The sequence below is a fragment of the Populus euphratica genome, unplaced genomic scaffold, assembly GCF_000495115.2.
Source record: "Populus euphratica unplaced genomic scaffold, PopEup_1.0 scaffold93.1, whole genome shotgun sequence".
In the NCBI taxonomy this organism is placed as follows: Eukaryota; Viridiplantae; Streptophyta; class Magnoliopsida; order Malpighiales; family Salicaceae; genus Populus; species Populus euphratica.
Window position 1 is genome coordinate 1,867,463 of NW_011499873.1, and position 21,302 is coordinate 1,888,764.

At 31.3% G+C, this 21,302-nt stretch overlaps 1 protein-coding gene and 1 pseudogene across 2 annotated transcripts; one reads left to right on the forward strand and one right to left on the reverse strand.

The window, feature by feature from the left end:
- Positions 1–8,547: 8,547 nt before the first annotated feature.
- Positions 8,548–10,817, reverse strand: LOC105127903 (probable glucan 1,3-beta-glucosidase A; annotated as a pseudogene).
- Positions 10,818–13,634: 2,817 nt separating this feature from the next.
- Positions 13,635–15,622, forward strand: LOC105127904 (pollen-specific protein C13). 2 transcript variants are annotated; one of them, XM_011029384.1, is made up of 2 exons: positions 13,635–13,992; positions 15,074–15,622. In XM_011029384.1, the coding sequence occupies exons 1-2, from the start codon at positions 13,839–13,841 to the stop codon at positions 15,397–15,399; spliced, it is 480 nt and encodes a 159-aa protein (XP_011027686.1). In that variant the 5' UTR covers positions 13,635–13,838; the 3' UTR covers positions 15,400–15,622. The 2 variants fall into 2 exon arrangements, with proteins under 2 accessions (XP_011027686.1, XP_011027685.1); XM_011029383.1 differs by lacking the exon at positions 13,635–13,992 and adding an exon at positions 14,255–14,560.
- The last annotated feature ends 5,680 nt before the right edge of the window (positions 15,623–21,302 follow it).

A 21,302-nucleotide genomic window follows, 5' to 3' on the forward strand; every position in this document is an offset into this window, starting at 1 on the left:
AGGAGACTCATATTCTGAATAATAACAGAAACTATTATCAATAAAATATTAAATAAAAAATTAATATGTGTGTGATTATACATTCAATGTAGTTTGTTTTTTTCAATATAGAATTAAAACATCATATTTTGCATTTCATCAAACAATCCATCCCCTTCCTTAGAAAGAGCTTTCTACATATTGTTGCAACTTGTTTTCAATTTAAAGAATATATCAACTTCTCTAGATCTTAGCATAGAAAAAAAATATTATTTTTACTGATTATGTAAATATATAAATCCATCTCCAATGCTCAATTATTTAATAATTTCATCACTTATATATTCATTATTGCACCATAAACCATCATTATTCATAAAAAATTATGAGTAAACAAGAATTTTTTTATAACACAAAATATTAATTTACAGCAAACTTGAGTCCAAGCACGAGTTAAACCAAGCTAGCATGTGTGTCTTTATGTTGCCCATTTTGTATAGGATTTTTCCTCTCTTTTTAGTATTTAATTCGAAGTTCTCAACTTCTTACTTTATAAATGTTAAGAAAATTTTATCAATTTTCTACGTGAAATAAAAAATTTTCAAAGAGTTTTAGATTACATCAAAACATATTATTTTAAAAAAATTAAGATTAATTTTGTATTTATTTATAATTTGTTAAAAATATATTAATATTTCACCTTAAAGAGTTTAGGTTATAAACTAAATGCCAACAAAATCTTAATTTTAAAAGTAAAAGGAGTGCACTTTTAATTTGGTTTTATTTACCAAACAAGATTTTCCAACAAATCATTGTATCCATACACTAGCTAGGGTCTTGGACCAATCACTGTATGCGGCCGTCTCATGAGTCATTTTCCAGAGCTAGCATCCTCTTTCAGCATCAATTATTCGGGGAGCTTGGTCTGGACTCCTCTGGTCTTCCCACTTGCGCTGTCTCTTTTGTAATTGCAGTTTAACAAATTAAACTGAACTAGTTGCATAATTATAATTATAATTCACGTGAAGTGCCTCCTTATTCCCTTGCAGCAGCACAGACAGTAATTTTTCGTATTTCTTATTAAATTGCCAGGCTAAAATCCGTCAATCTCAACACCAATAGAACGCAGGCGGCGTGGTCCCTGACTGAAAAGAAAACTTCTCCGGGGAACTCTTGCTTTTGTCATATATCAAAATTGACAGATGGTGGGCACTGACGACCAGTGGGTGCGTTATTAAAGTTTCATGTAAAATGTTTGGCTGGCATGCCATTGGTTTCCGATTTCCAGCAAATTATTTAATTACTCCTAGTTATTTTTAAGTTTTGCCCAAATATATACTCATGTGGGTGAAACATTTATTTAATCATGTCGTTTTAAATGTTAAACATCGCGAGAATCTCTTGTCTTGGTTCCATTGGTTGAGTTTTTGTCTCTCCTATCCCTGGATTAAATTAAACCCTTTTAAACTTCGTTAATTTTAAGTCACACACACACCTTAACTTAAATTTTCTCTTCTTCCTAGATTAGGTGGAACTTTATCCTAATTACTTTTCTGAATATGAAGCCTTTCTATCACCTATAGGTTATGAGTGTTTGGATTAAATTAAACCCTTTTAACCTCCGTTGATTTTAAGTCACACACACACACCTCAACTTAAATTTTCTCTTCTTCTAGGTTAGCTGGAACATAATCCTAATTACTTTTCTGAATATGAAGCCTTTCTATCACTTATAGGTCATGAGTGTTATAAATAGAAGCTACAATACCATCCAAGATTTTCCAAATTCATGGGGCATCATATGATAGCAAAAAAACAGTGAAAAGGAGTTTTGATGTAATTATAAATGTGATTCTGGTTGATTTTTAAAGTGTTTTTCGCTTAGAAATATATTAAAATAATATTTTTTATTTTTAAAAAATTATTTTAAAAATTAACGCATTAAAATATATAAAAACACTAAAAAATATTAATTTAAAATAAAAAAAAATAAAAAATATTTTTTTTTTAAAAATGCTTTTAAAATATAAAAATAAACAAGAATAAATTTATTATAAGATATCATATCTCTAGATTAAGCAGTTTTTAAAGTGTGAGTTCTTTTTTAACGTGGAGAATATTATGCTATAAATATAATCTAGGATCACGTTGCGATAGCATATGGTATATAACTTTTATCACGAGAAGATATATTTTGTTTGCTTCAAATTAATGTGACAATTTACCAGCATCTATGCTAGAAGATAAGAATCAATCGTGCATGGAGCATTTGAAAATACGTTAATATGGTAAATTTTATATCTTCGAGATCTTCTTTATCGCCGATCCAATCTTTTGATTAGCCTAAACTGCCATATTAATTGATAAATCATCGTAAGGGTACAGTGGCACCACTGAAAGTAAAGTTCTATCAGTGATTAGACATTCTTTCTTCAAATTGCTCCCACTTTCTCACTATGATGATCCAAGAAAGAGAAAATTAAAGGTGGAAGAATGACGTAAAGAAAGCAAATTAAATTAGTCTTACAGCACAAGGTAATCTTGAGTATAAAGTGTATCCCCTTGTTATTAATTTGCTTTGGAAAATACAGATAATTTCCACTTTACCACTTTGTAATTTCACGGGGTTATACTTTTTGGCACTATATTTATGTTTTTTTTTATGGAAATACAAAACGATGCTAGCAAAACAATTTTTACTGCCAAGCAAGCATCAAGACTTCTAACAAAAAGCTGGAAAACTTAGCCAGACATCAAAATTAATCTGCGTCGATGGCTCAATTCTGCTAAAGTTTTCCATAAGTGCTGCAGGTAATTAGAGATCATCAGAGTCCTAAAACTGATTTTGATTTTCGGGCTGAGCAGAAAATGGTTTTGCCAATGTTCAGCATAACGGTACAACCATGGTTTTAAAAAATTTAAAAATTATATTTTAGTTTCAATTCAATTATTTTAATGTTTTTTTATCGTTTTAATGTATTAATATAAAAAATAAAAATTTAAAAATATTTTAAAAAACAAATATTATTACACTCCTAAACAAGTATTTTATATATCTTGAGGAAAATTTCTCGTGAGTGCATCTATTTATTAGTAACATTAATAAAAAAAATCTAGTAAACACCATGTAGACATTGACTTCACTATTTATTATTACAGAGCAATGACTATTGTGTTTTCAAAGAAAAAATTGCTGCAGGTAATTAGAGATTACCACAATCCTAACACTGATTTTGATTTTCGGGCTAAGCAGAAAATGGTTTAATTTGCCAATGTTCAGCATAACGGTACAACAATAGTTTTTAAAAATTTAAAAATTATATTTTAGTTTCAATTCAATTATTTTAATGTTTTTCTATCGTTTTAATGTATTAATATAAAAAATAAAAATTTAAAAATATTTTAAAAAAAATATATTATTACACTCCTAAACAAGTATTTTATATATCATAATCGAGGAAACTTTCTCATGAGTGCATCTATTTATTAGTAACATTAATAAAAAAAATCTTGCAGTAAACACCATGTAGAAATTGACTTCACTAGTTATTATTACAGTGCAATGACTATTGTGTTTTCAAAGAAAAAATAAGAAATGTTAATTATAAGCTGAAGGTATTTTAGTCTTTTTGAATGACCCATTAGTCATTGATGATTTGTTGGGTGTGTGTGTGACTTTTCCTTTTCTTGAGATAGTAAATAATTTATGTATCTTTCGTATCAAATTTTTTAAAACTATTAGGTGAGGATATTTAGGGCTTTTTAATTTTTAAAATATAGTGAAAATATAGATTTACCATTGAAATCCAAAAAATATAAAACATGCGGGCCTCTTGATCTTTTTAGTATGTTTTATTTTTTTAATTTATTTTGTATTTTTTATTTGTAATATTTTTTTATTGGTTTTTTTAAAAACGTTATTGGTTTTCGATTGGTTCCTCGTGCTTTTAATTTTTTTATTTTGTTTTTTTAAAGTTTCACTTTCTTTTCAATTTAACTTACTAATTAAAAAAAATTATTGTCATCTAATTTATTTTTTTATTTTTATTATTTTTATTTTTATTTTTATTTTAGATTATTTTATATAATTAATTTTTGTATTCGATTTTATCCTTCAATATTTGATTTGCTAGGGATTAGGCTTCATATTTTCTTTGTGTATGCTGCTTTTGGTATAATATTCAGGTTACGAGATTGAAAAGTTAACACTAATTAATATTTTTTTAATTTTATTAATTAATATTAAACTTTTTTATAAAAAAATTGGTTTTATAATTTTTTAATTTCTTTTCTATCATGTTATAATATAATTTAAATCACAAATTTTACAAATTAATCTTGTATTTTATATAATTAATTTTTATATTCAATTTTATCCTTCAATATTTGATTTGTTAGGGATTAGGCTTCATATTTTTTTTGTGTGTGCTGCTTTCGGTATAATACTCAGGTTACGAGATTGAAAAGTTAACACTAATTTATATTTTTTTAATTGTTTTTATTTTTTATTTGTAATATTTTTTTATTGGTTTTTTTAAAAAAGTTATTGGTTTTCAATTGGTTCCTCTTGCTTTTAATTTTTTTTATTTTGTTTTTTTTTTAAGTTTCATTTTCTTTTCAATTTAACTTACTAATTAAAAAAAATTATTGTCATCTAATTTATTTTTTTATTTTTATTATTTTTATTTTTATTTTTATTTTAGATTATTTTATATAATTAATTTTTGTATTCGATTTTATCCTTCAATATTTGATTTGCTAGGGATTAGGCTTCATATTTTCTTTGTGTATGCTGCTTTTGGTATAATATTCAGGTTACGAGATTGAAAAGTTAACACTAATTAATATTTTTTTAATTTTATTAATTAATATTAAACTTTTTTATAAAAAAATTGGTTTTATAATTTTTTAATTTCTTTTCTATCATGTTATAATATAATTTAAATCACAAATTTTACAAATTAATCTTGATTGACTCTCTTTTTATCACTTAACCTATATGTCTATCGTATTATAATAGATTGACCCATACTGATTTTTTCCCCCCTTCTTTTATCTAATTTTATGTCCCCAAAGGTTTTATTCCCGAGTTATATTGATGATTTTTTTTAAATTTATTTACATAAGTTTTTTTTTTAATGATAATGATTGCTAGGTACACCAATTACTTCAAGACTTATGAGGTGTCTTGCGAGGGATAACGAGTGCGGTCTAATATCCAGGCTGGACTTTGGAACCACCCATATGAGCAGCTTATTACTTGAAATTGAGGTATCATAGCTTTATTGCCATAAAATTGCTGTTTTTGTTTCGTAATAATTTACCAAAAGAAGTACCCAAGCAAAGTATTGCTTTAGGACAACGTTTTTCTGCAAGTGGATATATATATATATCTGTTCGTTGAGTTGAGTTGCTTCTGCTAACAATGGCCAATAAAGGGATGTCACCCACGATCACAAGCAAAATATCTCCTTTAACATAGGCATTTGAAGGGCGCCCACCAGCTGAAGAATTCGATATTTCTACAATGATCATAATTTTAATCTGGAGAGTGACCCCTCAAATCAGACTTAACGATGAGTATATTATGCAGAAGCGTGATATTTTGAATTGGTTGAGAATAAGAAGAAACATACCCTATAACTTGTTTTGTCATGTAATGACTGATGTTAGCCACTGAACAACGACATGGACACCAGCTTAGGATATTTGTAAAATGGCTACACGGTACTGCCAGGAATTAAATTAAAAAAACAAAAAAAAATCGGTGTTTTACAGTGAATCAAGACTGATTGTATTGTAGATTACTATAGTGTAATAGCTTTATTTTTTCCCTCTAGCGTGATAGCCAATGAAATGAAAATAGAAGGTAAAATAATATTTTCAAGAGGATTATTTAATATTATCAAATTATTCAAAGTAAATTGATTTTTTTAAAAAAAAATTAGCACAAAAATTTATTTAATTATTCTTAAAAACAATAGAAAAAATAAATTGTTGTCCAAGCACTTTTAGTCTCTTCACCTTTTTTCTGAAACAGTAAAATGGTTGAAGCATCCCTAGAAATAAAATTTATTAAACTGACTTTGAGGGGCTCTTATGTATTTTTATTATGGCTTTTTTTGGAAAAAAAAACAAGTGCATGAATTACAAATTACTATTTTAATAAACATAAATATTATTAAAAAAAAAGTTGATTAGTGCATTGCTTATTTCAACTTGAAGTTTTACCTATTAAATTTAGATGATACATGTAATTTTACCCGATAATCAAATTTTATTTTTTAGGACAACGTTGAAATCTGCTTCTGCATGGTTGGACAATGTTTGTGAGGAATGGATCTTAAGTTTGAAACAAATGATATTTTTTTTGTTTCTCTTTCTCTTATTTTTTATTTTTATGTAAAACCCTCTAATTTCTCAAACCAACTTTTCAATTTTGTTTTTCTTTAAATGTCATCAATGTTTAGTTGCGGTCGGGGCTCTCTTAACTTAGAGGTTGTGAATTGGATTATTATTTTTTATTTTTATTTTATTTAAAATAATTTATAAAATAGAATTTTTTTAATTTTATTTTTTTAAAATTTTTTATCTATCAAATTTGATTTTAATTCTTTTAATTGCTATTTTTTATCTTCTTTTTTTTTTAAATCCCATCCCTTATTATATTATTTAATTTAATTTTTATATCATTCTTATTCTTTTGATTTATATTTATTTTGTTTCTTAATTTTAAATGTTTAAAAATTTATCTTCATGATTTTTATGGGTTCGCTTTCTATAGAGCAACACGATTTAATGAATAAGGTCACAGGTTTTAAAGATTGACTTGATTTGACTATAATATCCTTTTTGATTTATTTTTTTATTTCATCATTTAACATTAGGTTATTAAACCTTCAACTTTGTGATTTTTGTTAGTTTTTTTTCTTCTAAGAAGTTATCTCAATCTTATATCCTGAGTTATAGGTTAGCCGAGTTAAACCTAGTTAACTCTAATTTTTTCTTTAATTTTGTTAATTAGTTTTTTTAGTTTCATCTTTTATTATTTAGCTTGCTTAAAAGTTGATCTCTATTTTTTTTTTAATATAAAATTATCTCGATCTCATGAGTAGCTCATGAATTATCTCATTCAGCCTTTTCTTTTAAAATGGTGTGTGTCTCATTATTAGACTCCCAATATGATCTCGATAACCTTTTCTTTGTTTTTTTTTTTTACCCCTTGAGATATGTGCAAAAACATTAAAAAAGAATATTATATGTTTTGAGTGTTTGCCCGTCATTTTTTATACTTTATCAAAAAACCCTTCAATTTTAGTTTTTACCATGGCATGTGTAGAACTGTAATAGCGAAAACGTGCATACTTTTTTTAAGTTAAAACTATAACAAAGGATGAAAATTATTTTTGTATTTTAAGTTTAATAAAAAAAATAGATCATTTATTACAAAGGATTAAATTGTATATTTTTTTATTTAGATTGAGAAATATTATAGCTTAACTCTGAACCTATAATTTAGATCATGAACTCAACTAGGTTTAATATTTTTTTAAAAAAATTATTTTGTTTATAAATATAGAATAACAAAATTACTATAAAAAAGACTTAAAAAGAGCTCAAACACACAGTTTTCATGGCCCAACTTGCCCAAGCCTCTAAAAAACTTGGACCCATTGGCCTTCGAGCCTAGGCCTGCGCATTTGGACTTGACATATTTTTTTAATCTTTTTAAAAAGAAAATGACCTATTGTTTATCCTTATATTTTTTAAAAATAATAATAATTAGGCAACATGTTGTTTGTTTATTGAGATAGGTGGATTCTAATTTGTCTGCTCAAGTTTAGGTCATCATTGTAGTTGTTAGAAAAACAGAGTGGAGAGTTTTTTCCCTTAATTTTTTTTAAAAAACCATTTTAACAACAAAAAAACTCATAAACACACTTAAAGCAACTTTCAATCAATTTATTTGCCTAAAAAACTAAAAACAAAGGTTTGAAAATACAAAATAAAGTTGTGTTAGATTTTTTTTTCCTTTACTTGAATCTATTTTTAGGTAAAATTGTGATTTTAAAAAACCATTATCAAACTTCTTTAACAAAACAAAACTTATGGACATCAAAATCAACTATTTTGGTGGTTGGAAATTGCGACCATTGTGACTTTATCTTTGTACATCAAAATCTAGTGAAGGTCTCTTTTTTCTCAAAAATTAAAAATTAAAAAATAATAAAAATAATTTTTTTTATAAAAAATAAAATTTTAAAAAAATATAAAAAACATAATTTTGGAAATGTGTTGATTAAATTGAACTTTTCGCATTAACTTTAAATACCAATAATGTTTTATATTTTTCCTAGTTTAGTTTTTTTTAAATATTTTTATGGTCAACAAATAGAAAGCACCTGACTATTAATTTTGCAGTTGAAGGACTCAATAAATAAATAAAAAATAAAATTTGGAGATCAAAATTTTTTTATTAAAAAATCACACTACAACAGTCAACGGTTGAACAGCATCCTTCCATTTATTTTATTTTATTTTAAAGTTTTTTTTCACTGAACTGGATGTTCCTGGTCGAAGTCTCAGCCTGATGTCACCATTGCTGATCATCCACTCCTGGCTCCAATCATTGTTCACATTCTTTAGCGTCCACTAAGCCCGCGCAAAAGTAGCTCTAACACAGACCTCCAATTGGGCCGACCTATCAATGTTCTGTTGGACTCTCATGCAGTTAAAAACATCAGAGAAGAGGTTGTAATAATGGGCATCAATAACAGATCCAGTTAAGCCACCAGCTCGTGGAAAGAGTTCTCTTGGACCATCCGAGCTCAGCCTATTTGACATCACCACATAAGCTGCTGAGGAATGCTTGCGGACAGCGCCGTCACCGGCCTTGTAATATTTGGTCGCACTGTCTAGAGATGCTCCTGCCGCCCGCCGCTCGTTCATGAGTTCAACTGCATAAAGGTTTGGGCTCTTTGCATACCTAAATACTCGGATGCATTTGTACCACAAAATTACCTGCTGGGGAGTCCCAGGATATTTTCATTCATATTTCATTTACCTGGCAGTTAAGAAGTCTGTAACATCAACTGTTTGTTCTGCATTTGCATCCGTTTGATCCCATTCTTGAGAACCATCTTTAGAAGAGCTAAGTTCCCAACCATTTCGGGAGTCAGGGGCATGCTGATCAATTACAACCTTCGATTCATATTTTCTGCAAGTTTACGCTGCCAAATTACATGGGGATTGTAGTTTATAGCATTAAGATTAGTGATCGGATAAAATACCAATTACAGCTAGCACAAAAAGTTTCCCTCCCGTACATGAAGCATAACTCTGCTGTTTCTGTAGACTGCCAACAAAATCTGTCAAGATCTAATGTCTCATGTTAGAATTGTTGTAGAGTTTTAAGAATATTAACTGCCGTTCTCTAGAAAATTCAGTTACTATGTTACATGGCTATTAATGAAGTTGGTGACTAGAATTCGAGTTTCATGTACCAGTTACCGAACCTAATGAAGACCAACTGGAACAACAGTGGCCTTAAATAGCAGCCCAGTAAATCTTAAGAACATGACCCATGAACTCTAAAAGTACTAATTTTTTTGGCTATATGTGAGTGTGTGGGTGGGTGTTTCTGATTTTGCAACGAATTCCGTGGGTTATAGATGGAGCTGGGCATACAGTGCCCATAAGAAAGCATTGTCTAATGCTTTCAAAGATCCGCCTACGCAAGGCTGTGGAGGGGTTGGATCACTGGCTATCCACCATCCACCGGTATTTAAGCATAGCTGGTATTTTCACTGGCTATCCACCATCCACCGGTATTTTCACAGAAGTAATTCCCTTTTGAGATATGATCTTGAAGTCATCTTCAACAATGAATGTTCTCCAGTGATCCTGTTATGGACATCATCAGTTAGTACATCGATTATTTTCTACGTGACTGGCTTTAATTACAACATCTTCACGTCGCATGCAGTCGTTATCCAAGTAAATGTTGGAAACTAATGGGAAGTTCTAAGAGGTAAAATTCAGCTTAACTAAATCTTCTAGGCTGTTTAAAAACATAAATCTGCTATACTAAGTCCACGCTTGGATCTGATCCACATATGAAGGATTCAACAGCAAATGAAAAATTAAAAGATTCATAGTCAACTCGTCCAGGGCACGCGAAAGGTGAAATGGGATAATCCTTTTCTACAGTGCCTTCGGTTTTTAGGGAGCTCTCCCTTGTGCTTAGCTCGTTATAGTTTTTGGAAGCTAAAGATTGACGGGAAATCATGAACCTGTAAATTTAGGAGGCTCTTACCCTCACAACTTGTGGGGCTAGTTTTGGACCGTAACCATTAGTGACTTGAAACCCTCCAGCAATGGTCATCACAAACACTGATGTGTACATCGTCTCCCCATTTGCCGTCACTTGCATTATCAGGTCTTACCAGCTCCTCTGTTTTTGCCAGCAGTTGGCAATATAGCCTCTGCTTAAGATGGTTACAAAATACTGTATGTGCTTTTACTTATTTACATATCCTACAAATTAATCATAGTTGCTTGTCTTAAGCCCGACCAAATATAATGATTTGCAGACTTGTGGTTATGAATAGAGGGAGAAAAAGTAAGTCACCTGCAAGAAGAATCCGTTGGATGCTTTGATTCTAACACGAATGGAGTTGTTCGAGTTTCTCACAATCTCAATTCTTTCAGATCTTCCAGTTGGCATTGGCGTCCAAGCCCACGAATAGTTTGTTCAAGAGCCTGAGGTTGAAATTCGTTGCATTGATCCTCCGTAACTTCAATGACAAACAACAAGCTTGGATGACAGACACTTTACATCTCCAGGTCCATCCTCGAGAAGTTGACAAAAAATGAAAATCATGATCTGCGATAATCATCAACCAAATAGAGTGACAAAAAAGTGACAGAACAAATAGGGGAAATTACATTTAGAATCTCGTAATTTGGTCTAAATTGCAATCATCCATTATAGTTTTCCTTGCCCCCCAAAAATGTATTTTTCAATTGAAAATGTATTATTTATTGTGTGTGTGTGTGTGTGTATATATATATATTTTTACTAACATATTAAACTCATAAAAAAAACATTTTAAAAACATCATTTTAATATTTTTAAAGAATAAAAGAAGTTTGAAAAGCAATCTATTAAAGTATAGGATGAACCACAAGATATCTTTGGACTCTGCGTTTGGGTTTTCTTTTCTTGACCTTCACAGCAAACAACACCTCCCCCCCAAAAAAAAAACAAAAAAAACAAAAAAAACCATCAAGATATACTGTGAGAGAAGAAGTATGGAGGAGACTTTTCCATAAAAGAAAGACAAGGGTTAAGGCGGATCCATAAAATGAAAAGACAATATCTCATTAATTTCCATGGCTGGTTTGGATTTTAGGAATCGAGGTGGGAGACATCTCATTACGGTATGCACTTTCTGTGTATAAACGATAACATTTTCCAGACCCAGTGCACCAGCCATGTCCAGCTCGTTGCTTGGCAGATGCTTGAGAAATTGGCTTTATAACTAGGAAATCAAGCCCTTGCTTTAGATCATACACATTTTTCTAGGCAACTCCAGGATCAATAACATAAAAAGTTCTAGCCACGCCACAGCATTCCGATAAATAATAAAAATAGCATTAAATGTTAGCGAGCGTATAAAATTTAAAATATAAAGCATAATTACGCTTTACCCTCGCTTTAGATCATACACATTCTTCTAGGCAACTCCAGGACCAATAACATAAACGGTTCTAGCCACGCCACAGCATCCCGGTAACTAATAAAAATAGCATTAAATGTTAGCAAGTGTATAAAATTTAAAATATAAAGCATAATTATAATGAACAATTATAGCTTAGATCAAACTAAAGGTAATTTTCTCTATTTATAATCATGCATGCACCAACTAGTTGGCGATGCCATAAAAAAAGAGAAGGTTTGGTCCAGTCTTCAGTAACAAGCCAACCACCAAGATCAACTGCTTTTTACTTTAAAGCTGGGATTTACTCTTCTTTATGAAAGACAGAATGATAGAGCTACGACATGTATGGTCAGCAGCTGTCTTGCTGCATATATCGCCCCGCTTTTCATTAGTTCTCTTGTCTGTTTTAACTCGCACATTACAAACAAGCGTTGTAGATTTCTTATATTGGTTGACACAAATGATAATATAATTATTATTTTATTTTTTCCAAAAATATCAATTGATTAGTTATTGAGAGTAGTATGGTTTTTTTGTAAGGTCAGTTAGTTATTTCTAGATTCATCAGGAGTGCAAATTAGTTTTTTCAAATTTTTAAGCAGATTTTAATAAATAAATTACTTTTAAAAGTATAATTTATTTAATTGGCATTTATAATCTTTTTTATATTTCATTTTTTAAAGAACTATAAAACGAATATATTATTTTTAAAAGTAAAAATTCTTTAAAGATTTTTTTATATTTTCATCATAATTTTTTTGTTATTATGAAGTTGATTGACGAGGGATAATTTGTTATTTTAATAAACATAAACTATAATTAAAAATAAAAAGTTATTAACGTGTGAGTTCACCACGCTATCACGTCCTCTACTTCTTTGCTCTCCAGTGGTGTGTTTCAGCAATCAAAGACAGCTGCCCCCATGTGGTTTCAATCATCTTGGTGGTCTCTCTCTTCCTAGGTGAAGTGTGTGGCGTTTTGGCCTTCAATTTGGCGCCAGTGATCTCTGTTTTTCTTCTTTTTCTCCGTTTTGAATTCAACACAGCTATTCAAATTTTCAAAACAGTCCTTTAATATGTTTTTTCTTTGTATTTAATTCATATTCTTGTTATTATTATTTATTTTATTCGTAATTATTTATAAAATTAGCATTTACTTTTAATTTAATTCTCTTTTAATTTTTTTATTATTTAAATTTAATTTTTATTTATTTTATTTGAAATAGTTTTGTGATAAGCCCAATCTATTGATTTCTAGATGACTACCCAATCAACGGTTGAATGGAATCCGTTTGCAATTTTCTTAAGCTGTAAGCTTTCCCATGGGAGAAGGCAAGGAGTTGAGTTCGGACTGTACTAGAGCAAAAACGACTTTTGAAAAGTGATTATTATATAGACTGTGCCAGCTGATAACATAAGCCTCTAACTATGCCTTATACCAATCTGATTGTTATCTTTAGATTGAAGGATTTTCGGATTAAATTGAGTGTAGATCACTTGGGTTTTCGTTATACTAATTGTCACATCATATATAGAATTTGAGATTAAACAAATTCTAATATTGCAATTACTTGAAAAAAAAACCGTTAACATTATAAGAATTAAGAGGTGCTGTAATATACTAGCAGAGCTGTAAAAAAATGTACTTAGTTTGCTCCAGGGGAAGACATTGACCCGTGCCTTCGGTGTTCCTTGGTGGAATGATCTGTTAAACAACACCGATCGAAACTACCGTGGACTGCCAGCCTTGACTTGCAGCATAGTTTGGATGCCTCCTGTTAACAAGGGCCAGGCCTGTTTGACTTGTAATCGTACGCAAGAGAAAATTACAGCAACATCTCAGTTATCTATCCAATGGGAAGATGCCACGAAAGACAATGCCACCTCTTAAAATGACGAAAATACCATAGAACAGGCTCTACTGAAGACCGCGTTGGTGCACCCACATATTTCTCAACGCGTAATCACCGCACTTGCTTTCGGTAATTGCACACTTCCCTCTTACTTCTCGTGCTTTCCCATCCCTACTCCTTCCTTTTGGTTTTTTTTATAGCGCTTTATCTTCTCTACTCAACGCATTTGCTTTTCGATCTCACTCTCTCTCTCTCTCTCTCTCTCTCTCGCGATCTCTAACAAAATGGCTCGCGTATTCTTGCTGCTCGCTCTTTGTGTGCTACCGGCCCTTGTAAGTGCTGCTCGCCCCGGAAGAAACCCATTTAGTGTTCAAGGACGCGTGTACTGTGACACCTGCCATGCTGGTTTTGAAACCCCCAAAACCACTTACATTGCAGGTATGACTACGGTCTCTCGTTTCATTTCAATTCAGTCGTAGATTTCTAGATCTTACTCCATTTTAAAAAAGGATGGGCTTTAATCACTACGCCACTTCCCGGCCCAGTCCCTGCACATCTCAGTTATCTATCCAATGGGAAGATGCCACGAAAGACAATGCCACCTCTTAAAATGACGAAAATACCATAGAACAGGCTCTACTGAAGACCGCGTTGGTGCACCCACATATTTCTCAACGCGTAATCACCGCACTTGCTTTCGGTAATTGCACACTTCCCTCTTACTTCTCGTGCTTTCCCATCCCTACTCCTTCCTTTTGGTTTTTTTTTATAGCGCTTTATCTTCTCTACTCAACGCATTTGCTTTTCGATCTTATTCTCTCTCTCTCTCTCTCTCTCGCGATCTCTAACAAAATGGCTCGCGTATTCTTGCTGCTCGCTCTTTGTGTGCTCCCGGCCCTTGTAAGTGCTGCTCGCCCTGGAAGAAACCCATTTAGTGTTCAAGGACGCGTGTACTGTGACACCTGCCATGCTGGTTTTGAAACCCCCAAAACCACTTACATTGCAGGTATGACTACGGTCTCTCGTTTCATTTCAATTCAGTCGTAGATTTCTAGATCTTACTCCATTTTAAAAAAGGATGGTTGTGTTTGTAGTTGATTTATACTCTTTCTTTAGGAAACAGACGATTTGTGCCAGAAATGTTTAGATTTACTTGCTGGTTAGTGCTGGACTGCTGTTTAATATTAGATCTGTTCAAAACAAAAACTTGAACTTGAACTTGTGCTGGCTAAAATGCTCACCCAGAACCAGTGTATTATAGCTGCAAGGAAAGTGTGATCCGGTTTTATCTGTTTGATTAATGATTTTTTATTGTAGAGATCACAAAACCTATCAAATGTAATTGACATGGTAAAAAAATTTAAAAAAATTCATCTTCAAAACAACAACAATTCCGAGATCTTTGGCTGTCCAATCATTCGTGTATCTTGCACACTGTTTATATAAAGGCTGCATTGTTAGAATTATGTTGAATGTCTAAAGATATTTATATGATGTTGTGCTTTTCTGTTTCTTATAGGTTCCAAGGTTAAGGTGGAATGCAGGGACAGGAAGACACAAGATCTTGTCTATAGCAAGGAAGGCACAACAGACTCGACTGGAACATACATTATCACTGTTGATGAGGACCACAAGGATCAAATCTGTGATGCCATGCTAGTTAGCAGCCCCCGCCAGGACTGCAGCTCACCATCTGCAGGCCGTGAGCGCGCCCGTGTTATCTTGACCAATTACAATGGTCTTGTATCAACTACTCGCTATGCCAATTCTATGGGTTTCATGGCTGCACAGCCCATGTCTGGCTGCACTGAGCTTCTCAGGTTATACCAGGACTATGATAATTAGAGTTTCACTTTGAGTTACTTGAAGTGTCTAGTTGACTAAATATTTGCGTGGTTTATTATTCTATTATTATCTATTAAGATTGTTACCCGTATTGATTTGTTTCTCGGTATTTTGGAGGGCTATTAATTTATCCTTGTTAATGGACTCAGTTGGAATTTCTAAGTACTGTATGCAAGTCACATCTTGTGTAACTGAGTTGGTATTTTGCCCATCTTCTTCATTATCTGATCAGAGCTTCACAATGCATCTGGAGACCCATGCTTTTCAGCAGTTACTCTTTATCCGCTCGTTTCTTTTTCTGGTCTTCGAGAAATATTTTGCAGGTAGCTGTATTTCTTTCTCCGGGTAGTTGCAGGTGCTTATAGCCCAAAAAAGAAAGAACTAAACTAATACCCTTAGAGAATTCCACATCCAAGGCGGGGCTTGGTTTAGCAAGGACACGAGTTGCAATCTCTGTTTGCTTGATATGGATTTTCCACCGCCTTCCCATCATCATCCTTCTGATAAGGGGAGCCCGAAGGCTCATTGAAACTGTTCCTATCTCGTTCCCCCCGTAACGGGACGATTCGAGTCCACTTTGAAGATAAGCTTCTGGGAATCCTTATCCCGAGTAACCTCTAAACCTATTTTTACAGCCCACAGCTCAGCAGTCTTGCCAGAACACACACCAGCTTGGGCCACAAAAGCACAATGAAAATGACCTTGCAGATCTCTAACAATCCCACCTCTCTGCTTCACCTGGGTAGGCACCCAACTTCAAGTTCTATCCATTCGTAGGTGAACAAGTCCTTCCTTTTAGTTAGCTTAAGGGCTGGCTGACTAGCACAATATGTGCTTCAGTCCATCATATTCCTGATCATATTCCTTTGTTTAAAATGCGTTTTAAGGTGGTCCCTTGCTCGTTACCCCAAATGGCATCGAACAACCCATCAATAGATTTCCAATGCGGAGCTGAATTTGGCTTTTCCTTGCAAATCTCTTTCAGCACACGTCAAATACTGGGTTATGGCTGTTAATTCGACTGCTGCTTGTTTATGGGATTCCACATCCTTGATCGGGTGAGAACAAGAAACGTAGCGCGAAAATGTTATTTGGGCCTTTGAACTCAATACCTTTCGCGAATGGTGAAGTCCGTACTCGATGGTTCCTAGAAGCCAATAAAATAGTGTAAAAAATCCAATGGGCCTAGTCCCTTTTTCTTCTTGTCATGAAACCAATCAGATGATGCCTGGTCCTTTTTTCTTCTTGTCATGAAACCAATCAGATCCCTAAACACTCTGTTAACAAATCTTTCGAATTTTTATTCTACAAATGACTTCGACGTTTTAGTGTTCTCCTTTAGAAAACATTACAAAATAATAATTTGAAGTTAAAAAAATAATATTTTTTAAAAATACATTCTAACCACAATCCTAAACACGTATTCAAAAGAAAACAAGAAAATCGAGTTTTAGATCCTTTTAATAACTATTTGAATGCTGCATATGTGACTTTTTCTAAGAGCCAATCCAAGAAATTTGGGATCAACTAAGCTGTCGTGCATATCATAAATCTACCATACAATTCTTTTTATAATTCACTTATGTATTTCTCTTTTAAAAAATAACTATTAGGATATAAATAGAATCGAAAACATACAAAGCAGCCTAATTGATAATGAATGTTTAATCAATTTGTCATGGTATTGTTTTTTTTTTTCATATAGAAAAAATAAAGGTAATGAAGATTAAAAAAAAACATGATATGTATATATTAAAAAAGCATAGATAAAATTATATTTTGTAGTGGTATACAAGATATATAATGATTGTTTTTGTATTCTACTTGGTTATTATAGACAAAATATATAAAATATATAAAAAAATTATTTTATCTTTAGTATATAATATTTATAAACTTATATATTTTAAAAAGTTATTTAATATTAATTTTTACTTGAAATTATATTAAGTTTTAAAATTAATAATACTATAATAATCTTAGTTATAAAATAAAAACTAACCCAATGAATGTAGGTGAAGATATGTTTCCAAACTTTTATTTTGAAAGTATAAAAATTTCTTTTGAAAATATTCTAATAACAAAAAAGGAATTATATCCTATTTTATTTTTTCAACTAAACATATTTTTATCTTAAAACAATAGTCAAATATACTAAGACTGAAGAGGTAATGTAAGAGGAATGGTTTGAAACATAGTTGCTCAGCTTAGAACTGATCCATCATCAAAAAAATCCATCCAGGATTTTAGCATTATCTGATGTGCTCCCTGTCCACTTCTCTTTTCTAACCAGTCATTCCCCATCGAAGAAAGAAAAAAGAATGAGAGATTATTCAAAAGAAATTGAAGATGTTGAATTCCATACCCACAAAAGTAGCAACGACATACATCGCTCTCTTCCTTCTGCTGGGCAAACGATAAATAAGCAGAGGATGTCAAATCCAGAAAACTAGTCCCTAAATCCTTGCCCCTCTCAGGCACCACGTCTCGTATCATTGGACATGCAAGAAGTCATTGGGTAACTTTATAGTGGTTGCGGCAGGAGAGTGTTTGAGAAGGATGGAGAAGAAAATCAAGCAACGTTCAGATTTGTTTTAAACAAGAAAACAAAAGGATTTTGATGACTTAACCTGTAATACAATAAACTTTTTATCCGATGGTCAATAGTTATTGACTGCAATCTGATAAATTTAAGGCATTTAGAAACCTGTCGCGAATATGTTTGATTCCGGACCATACAAGGACCCTCTGCAGATGTTTAATTTTGTTGTAATCTAGTTTGTGATTGCAAATTGATTGGTTGGGCCTCTAATTCGGTTCATCTTGAATCTTTAGTTTGACTGGTCCTGAGTTTTTTCTTTACCCTGACCTCCTGTGAATGAGTTTAGTTCTGTCCTGTCCATTTCACCGATCAAGCCTTCATGTGATGTCCTGCTCTTAAACATTAGATTGCCGATGGCATCTTTTGGTTATTAGTTATCACCAGGGTTGCCATGGATCGATAGGGAGTGTACCCAACAAAATCTACAAGAATCGAAACTTGCATCCTTTTATCGCTTCGGTAATTTACTCCGTTCTTCTTTCCCTATTCTCCACCAAAAACATCATCTTTTTTATCGATGGAAAATGGCCGGGGAAAGAAGGTCAAGTGAAAAACACAAAGAAACTGCCTTGAATACCCTGAAATACATTGGTATTTTCTTGTACGCCTCCCTAGAGGGTTGAGAAATGGGTAGCCAACTTGCCATGGATATGCTGTCAACTCTCGTACGCCTCCCTCTAGGAGAGAAGGAATGATGCATTGGTATATTCTTTCAAAACACCAGGAAAGTGATTGACCTTCCATATGCTTTGGCAATTTACAACGTTCTTCTTCCCCCCTTGCTCGACCAAAAAATCATCTTTTTATCTATTAAATTTACCCACGTACCCAGGTATTAAAAAATCATTTTAATTTAAAATTTTATTTAATCTTTTTAAATAAATAAAAATTATGAGATTTAAATTCATAATTGTTTAATTATTATATTAAAAAATTAATTCAATACAAACAATTATTATATTAAAAAATTAATTCAATACAAAAAAAATTAACTTGAAGATAAAATTCTAGAAAATAAATTATAAACAAAAAGAAACTACCAGCAGAAATACATGTTATGGAGTCCACTCTCGCACGCCTCCATCCAGGAGAATAAAGGAATGATGCATTGGTATATTCTTTCAAAACGCCGAGACAATGATTGACCTTGGCTGTTTTTTTAAAATAGCATTTCCTAAAAAAAGGGAATTTCAGAAAGTAGCACCGCCACAAAAAGTTTTTTTTGCGAAAATAGCACAATTTAATAGATTTGTGTTTTTGGTAAGAAAGGCAATTTATTTTTTAAAAATATAGATGTTTTTTAAATTTCTAATTATGTAATTATAATTAACGATGTACTATATAAACATATTTCCAAATTTCATTCCTATTTTTCCTGATCAAAGTCATTTCTCACCCATTAATTTTGTACTTGATAAAAAAAATTCGTTTCAGCTATTTTTTATTCTCAATATTTATCTATTTTTTATTTATCAATTCTCTATAATAAATCATTTTTTCAAAAATTTTAGTTATCAAAACAACTGCTTTATAAATGTAATTTTAGTTCTAAAATTTTATTTATAATTATTAATTAACCTACTGCATTAAATAATCCTATTGAAGTTTAAATTGACTACAACTAACCCCTTAAAGAATCCTATTGAATTTTAATTTGACCACAACTAGATTTTTTCATCTATAATTATCATAATTATTAATTAACCTAAAAAGTTAAGTAATTATATTCAAAATTAAACGGAATATTATTGAGAATAAAATAACATAAAAAATTAGTTGTTTTGATTTGTAGAGAATAAGTATTATTTTAAATTAAATTAAAAAAGTCAATATATATAAAAGTTCCCACTGCGCCAGTATTGCTGTTTTTTAGAAAAATATTTAGCATGAGCTACTTTCCCAAAAAAATTAAAAGTGCTATTTTGAAAAAAAAATCGGATAAAAAATTATTTGTAAAGCATATTTATCAAAAGCTTGGTGACTTAATGGTTCTTTAACTTAGTAGTTGATCTGAGTTGGAATTATTTTTTATGTATTTAAAAATTTAATATAATTAAACTTGAATAACTTTACAAGTTAATTCGACAAATTAATTATAATTTAGCTGGCTTGATTAAAATCTGTTAAAATTCAACTAGGTTAACTTTAAGGATTTATTTTTTTAAAATAATATCATTTTAATTTTTTAAAAAGAACTTAAAGCAAAATGATTTAGGATAAATACAGCCAAATTCTAAATTCATCAATTCACATGTTAATTAGACGAAATGTATATTTATGAACGTGGTGGAAATTATGTTTTTTAAAAAAATTAAAAAATTTTATTTTTCAATGAATTTTTGTATATATTTTTAAATTATTTTTATATTTTGATATTAAAAATAATTTTTTAAAAATAAAAAAATTATTTTAATATATTTTTAAATAATTTCAAACACAAGTAATACCGTAATCCTGACCTGAGGTCGTGTCTGCTTACTATGTTGTCAACTGGCCTCTGAGCACGTGTTATATCAAACTCCGCAAAGGACGCGGTCGTGTTAGGTGGCGCTAATAGCTACGGGGGCTCAGAGGGGCAGCTTGGTTTGGTGGTGGAGGTGGTAGGTATGCTTCATTTTGCGTGGGACAGGTCAGGATGGACTGGTCCTTGAAGCCTCGCGAAGACTTGTTTAAGCTTCAAAGAAAATTGCTTACCTACCCAGCACTGCAATTCGCTGGTAATATACGACCATGCCACAAGGTTCGCGGCTCGTTTCAGTTGTGTTTCGAGCTGGTACAATATAATCGTGGTTTTATTTGTTTTTGTGTTTTGAAAGTATATTTTAAAAATTTTAAGAATGTGTTATTGTTTTAGTTTGAAATTAATATTTTTAAATTATTTTAATAAATAATATTAAAAATATTTTTATTTTTTAAAAAATATATTTTTAATTAAAAATAACTTTAAAAACTACTGTGGACTCATGGTCTGAAATGACGGAGGTATGACTGGCTTTCGGGTACTGCTTATGTGCGTGTGGCTAGTTTCTCCTAACCAGTTTTCATTTGGCAGCCTAGCATGAATGGATTTAAGTTGGTAAGGCCACAAATCCTCCCAGCACGAAGAAGAAGAATTACGTCTTTATAAGGCATTTAAAAGAAACAGCATTTTAACTAAAACCTTTTATTCTCACTTTGCTCATGCTTTGTTTTTCTCCAATAAACTTTAATTTGGTTAAACTTTGAATTATAAAGTTTGGGTCAACATAGAATAATTTGTGTATACACCCCCTTTATGTTTATATTTAATAATAATAATAAT

Excerpts from the sequence above, each read along its gene's own strand:
- LOC105127904 (XM_011029384.1), top strand. The coding sequence starts at position 13,839 with ATGGCTCGCGTATTCTTGCTGCTCGCTCTTTGTGTGCTACCGGCCCTT. Across the intron at positions 13,993-15,073 it reads CAAAACCACTTACATTGCAG|GTTCCAAGGTTAAGGTGGAA; the intron begins GTATGACTACGG and ends TGTTTCTTATAG.